Source organism: Kryptolebias marmoratus, linkage group LG1 (genome assembly GCF_001649575.2).
Source record: "Kryptolebias marmoratus isolate JLee-2015 linkage group LG1, ASM164957v2, whole genome shotgun sequence".
Taxonomy (NCBI): Eukaryota; Metazoa; Chordata; class Actinopteri; order Cyprinodontiformes; family Rivulidae; genus Kryptolebias; species Kryptolebias marmoratus.
In genome coordinates this window covers 32,687,351-32,692,641 of record NC_051430.1, presented here as the reverse complement: position 1 = coordinate 32,692,641, position 5,291 = coordinate 32,687,351, and the positions used below count along the sequence as shown (strand labels likewise).

Below are 5,291 nucleotides of genomic sequence, written 5' to 3'. Positions count from 1 at the left end.
GGTACAGCGATAACAGATCTTTAATGTATTGTGGTGCTAAACCGTTCAGTGATTTATAAACTAACAACAGTATTTTAAAGTCTATTCTTTGAGCTACAGGGAGCCAGTGTAGGGACTTTAAAACTGGTGTTATGTGCTCCATCTTCCTGGTTTTAGTGAGAACACGAGCAGCTGCAGCTGTTTGATTGATTTATTAGTCAGACCTGTGAAGACACTGTTGCAGTAATCAATGCGGCTAAAGACAAACGCATGGATGATTAATAGCTTTTTAAGAGAACATCACTTCAAAAATGATTATACCTTTTAACAAGTTAGCTTCATTTGTCTGTTTATTATGTTTTATTATGTTCTGACCAGTCTCCTGCCCTCTGTTTTCTTTACCTCCTGTGCAGGTAACCAAGACCATATTTGCCATCCTACTGGCCTTCATCATTACATGGACACCGTACAATGTCATGGTGCTGATATCAACCTTCTGTCAGTCCTGTGTTCCCGACACGGTGTGGGCGATCGGCTACTGGCTGTGTTATGTCAACTCCACCATCAACCCAGCTTGTTATGCACTCTGCAATGCCACATTCAAAAAGACTTTCAAAAATCTGCTGCTGTGCCAGTATAAAAATATAGGTACAAGATGAGATGAGAGAGGAGGACTGAGGGTGGGCTGGGAGGGGAAAATGTAAGCCACCTAAAACCCGTGAAACAAAGGGAGGGGGTGGGGAGGAACACTGTCCAAAGGTAAGTGAAACAAGACTGATAACGGGGGAGAGAGGAGAAATAATGGCTCCTTCTAAACAGTGAAGTGGATATGCAACTGTTTATCCTGTGAGCATTATCCCTTGCTCCGAGCAAAACTGTGTCCAAAAGAGATATTTTTACCTGCCCAGTCTCCATTCTGATAGAAGAAATCACACAGAGAGTCATAAAATGCTACTATCATAGTGAAACCTGGATTTATATGTCAGATAAAAACAAAATGTGAGACAGAACTGTAACTCATTGAGACAACAGATGGAGACTGAAGCATGTAGAGATCAATTTAAAGTTTAGCAGCAGTGGACCTGCTTTTGCAAGGTACTGTAGTTGGTTTGAGCCTGAGTATGTATATACTGGATGCATTTTCTTGCTTCCCATGATTAATTAACCTTTGTTGAAAAATCCTTGTCAAGCCATACAGTTTTGAATTAATGGAAACTATAACATCTCAGTGCTTTGAACAGTTGTGTGGGTAATTGGCCTCTGGCTGTGTTGTGACAGTTCTGCTATTGACTTAGATTGTTATCTACTGTTCAAGACCATTAAAAAGTTCTTCATGATCCTGCAACTGATCAGACTGGGACTGTAATTGGCAAAAAGGAGGGAAGAAACAGAAAGACGGAACACAATAATGAAAAGAGAGTAAACACAAAGAAAGATCTTTGACTTTGGCGTGAGACGCTTTGACCTCCAAGCATATAATAGTTTTCATATGAGGACCTTTTGTATTGATGAAAAACAGCATCCTTGTGAATTTTTTGGTCATTTACAACTGCTACACAAAAGTGGTTCAGGTTATTGTTGGTGTGTTCTTACACACATGACAGTGGCATGGAATCAGAGCAGTGACAGGAGCTATTCTCACTCTGTCCTCTACTTCACACATACTCACCAACTCAGCTTTGTGACTACCCTCAGTACAAGCTCAGAGGTGAAACAGATTGTGTTGGTCTGTTCTTACACAAAAAAAGATGGCAGTATGAATCAAAGCAGTGACGGCAGAACTCCTTACACTATCCTCTCACACATACTGCCCAACTCAGCTTTGTGACTACCTCTGAGGCAGATTCAGAAGTGTAAAATATCAACTTCAACCACAGGACACTGACACTAGGTTGAAGAAAGTTCAGTTTTTAAAAAATATGTGAAAGAGAACTAAGAATTGGGATAGAAGCATGACCACCAGAAACATTTGTTCAGCTTCTGGTTGTCATTAAAGACCGGATACAGTAGATTCAGGAACAATGTTACCTTATTAAGGGAAATTCTACCCAGCAGCCTTTGATGATGCGTCCATGAATGTTTAGCCACTGTAGCGTATGTGTCCCATGGTTCTGGTTCTTTTGTCCTAGCAGACATCCTTTTACCTCTTTAAATGATGTACCCCTGACTCCTCTTAGTCTTAACTAAAAGGTCATACTCTAATTTATGTAAGACCTGGTGGACCTGAGCAGATAGGATGTCTTTTCTGGCTACACAGCGATGAAGTGATTAAAAGTGTAGAATAAGAATAACAACTTTATTTATCCTGCACTGGGGAAATTCCTACATTACAGCAGTGGACCATAACAGAAACAAACAACAACAAAAAAGCTAGGCATAGTGAATAGGAAATGTTTTAATAGAATCACACAATATGTACAATAAGTAAAAAAAAAGAACAAAGGGGTGTTTTACATCTAATGGAAACAGAGTTATATAGTCCAGTTGCTAATGGGATGAAGGACCTCTGGAAACATTCTGTTCTGCATTGTGATGGTCATAACCCTCATGGAAGTGTCACGAAAGGGATTGGTATCAGCTTTGCCAACATTCTCCTTTCACCCATCACCCCAGAGGGTGGTCCAGGACTGAGTTGACTCGCTGACCAGCTTGTTCAGTTTCTTCCTGTCCCTCTCTGTGCAGCCACTCCCCCAGGAGACCATAGCATACAACACTGCAGATGCCATCAGAATATCAAACAAAGTTTTCAGGCGACTATCAAGGTTGTCCAGGTGGGAGGGGGATCTGTGCAGCAGGTATATGATTGCATCGTCTTAGGAACTGGAACCACAGGAAGTTTTCCACAGAATAGGTACCCTCTCCAGGCTAAGACAAAAGTTGAAGTTATACTGCAACACCTCATCTTACCTCTAGTGCATCTTTATTTTCATCATTAAAGTAACAAGATGTTGTGAAAGAGTTGATTTGGTTCTTTCCTGAGAAAAAAACTCATCTTTAAAGTCATCCTAAAAGATCTGAAGATCAATAGTATAGCTCCTTAATAGTCATATATCAATTAAGTATATCTGTAGGTGCAGCACTGCAGTCAGTCAGGTCATGGTAATCTTAAGTGCTTGAAGAAAAGCACTGGACTTCATTTATTAGTTCTTGAAGATATTTCACCTCATATCAGAAAGGCTTCCTCGCATCTGGGAACTGAGGGAATCTTTTGTTTGTCTTGTCTTTGGATGAAAGGTGAAATATCGCTTTCACAACCTGTATGAATGAGAGGATAAACTCTTCAAGAAATATGAAAAGAAGTCCATTTGCCTTCTTAGGTCTGTATACAAGGAGGGGAGAGATCATTTGTGGGAGGAGTCAGTATAATATAAGTTTGTCTATGGTTGAAAAAGAGCTTTATTTACATCCTGTAAATAGTAAGAGTGTAGCCTAAGTATCTATACTGTTGAGGAAACACTCCATTATCCAAATAATCATGTAATGATAGGCCCACTTTCTGTCTTTAGAGGTGGTTGAGATCAAGGTTAGAGCTGCTCAAGCACCCTTAAAAGGTTTAAGATTGATTCTGGTCCGAAAGGCATGCTCAAGTACTTAAAGCAGCTGAGAGTAGTGTGAGAGCTGCCTTCCATTCATTCATTCTGCTCTTTGAGCCACATGAAATGAGAAGTATTTCTAAGATGGTAAAGATGGCAGCTCCAGAGCTGAGTTGATGAGAGGAAGAGGTTATTTGTTGCTGACAGTTGAGTTGTTTTAACAGATGGTTGCAGACTAGGAAACAAAGAAGATTCCTGTTCCCAGAGGAAAATAGGAAGGACAAATGATTCCAGCTGCTAAACACACAGTATTTATCCACTGCTACCTTCTCAGAGCGAGTAACCAATAAATATATATACATATATATGTATATGTACAGGTGAGGGGGGCTTGGATAGCAAGCGTATGTGACAGTCATGAGGGTGAATGCTCTGTATTTAAAAAGCTTTGATCTTGATGTGTGGAATAAACAGAATATGTCAGGGGGTTCTGCTGGAGAGAACAAGACATGAGGATTACATGACAAGGGAGGCGTTAGGTGAAAAAAAGAAGAGGATAATCAAGATTTCACTGTAGTTACCAGACATACCAGAACAAGAAGCCCGCTGAGGTATAAACCAGACCCTCCCAAGGTTTATAGGTCTTTCTGTAATCAGGATGTTGGAGATAGAAGCTAGAAAAGCTAGAGCCTTGCTGGAACTAAGAACAAAAAGTGGAACTCAAAGCACGGAACTCTACATTTATTACAGTTTTAGTTCTTTGAAAAAGGTTTATTTAGCTGGACTGTTTGGGTGGCACGGTGGTGCAGTGGTTAGAGCTGTCGCCTCCCAGCGAGAAGGTTGCAGGATCACCTGGAGTTTTTCTGGGTGGGTTGCATGTTTTCCTCATGCACACGTGTGCTTACTCCAGATATTTCGGTTTCCTCCCACAGATCAAAACACATGCTTGTTGGCTTAATTGGTAACTCTAAATTGTCCCTAGGTGTGACTGAGAATGTGAATGATTGTTTGATTTTTTTGTCTCTATTTGTCCCTGTGATGGACTTGCAACCTGTCCAGGATATCCCCCACCTCTCACACAGTGACTGCTGGAGATAGTCAGCTCCCCTTAACCTGAAAAGGAGAAGCAGGTAAACAAAATGGATGGGTAGATGAATGGATTGACTCTTTGGCTTTGAGAACCTTTGTCTAGTTGTTTATTGCCATGAACAAAGTAAAAAGAGATGGAAGGATTTCTCCAAATTTTTGTGAGACAGTTCTGGATCAATAGTTCTGGATCAGGAATGTAAGACAAGTGAGTGTTAAAAGAAGCTACTTGAGAAAGACGCAATGGATTACCAGAACCACCAGATCCTGTGAGAGTGGGAGCAGATTAGTTGGATGTTTTCCTGCAGCGAATCAGTCAAGTCAAACTTTATTTGACTTGAATTAGCTGTAGTTTAGGTTTGGTTCAAGTCGCTGTCCCATAATCAGGTTTGTCAGAGTTCCACTCCTTAATCAAAGACAGGAATTGAGCTTACAGGTGCTGGTCATAAAATTAGAATATCATGAAAAAGTAGATTGATTTCAGTAATTCCATTTAAAAAGTGAAACTTGTATATTATATTCATACATTACATACAAAGTCATATATTTCAAATGTTTATTTCGTTTAATTTTGATGATTACAAATGACAACAAATGAAAATCTCAAATTCATCATATCAGAAAATTAGAATCTTGTGAAAAGGTTCAAAATTGATGGCACCTGGTACCACACTCTAATCAGCTAATTAACTC

General features: G+C 40.0%; 1 protein-coding gene across 2 annotated transcripts in view; it reads left to right on the top strand.

The window, feature by feature from the left end:
• The window catches only part of chrm4a (cholinergic receptor, muscarinic 4a), a 75,357-nt gene extending 70,851 nt beyond the window's left edge, over window positions 1-4,506 (top strand). For both annotated transcript variants that reach the window (XM_017426262.3, XM_017426261.3), the window contains exon 7: window positions 393-4,506. In XM_017426262.3, coding sequence (XP_017281751.1) covers window positions 393-638 — 246 coding nt within the window. In that variant the 3' untranslated portion in view covers window positions 639-4,506. The remainder of the gene's footprint in view (window positions 1-392) is intronic.
• Window positions 4,507-5,291: the final 785 nt, after the last annotated feature.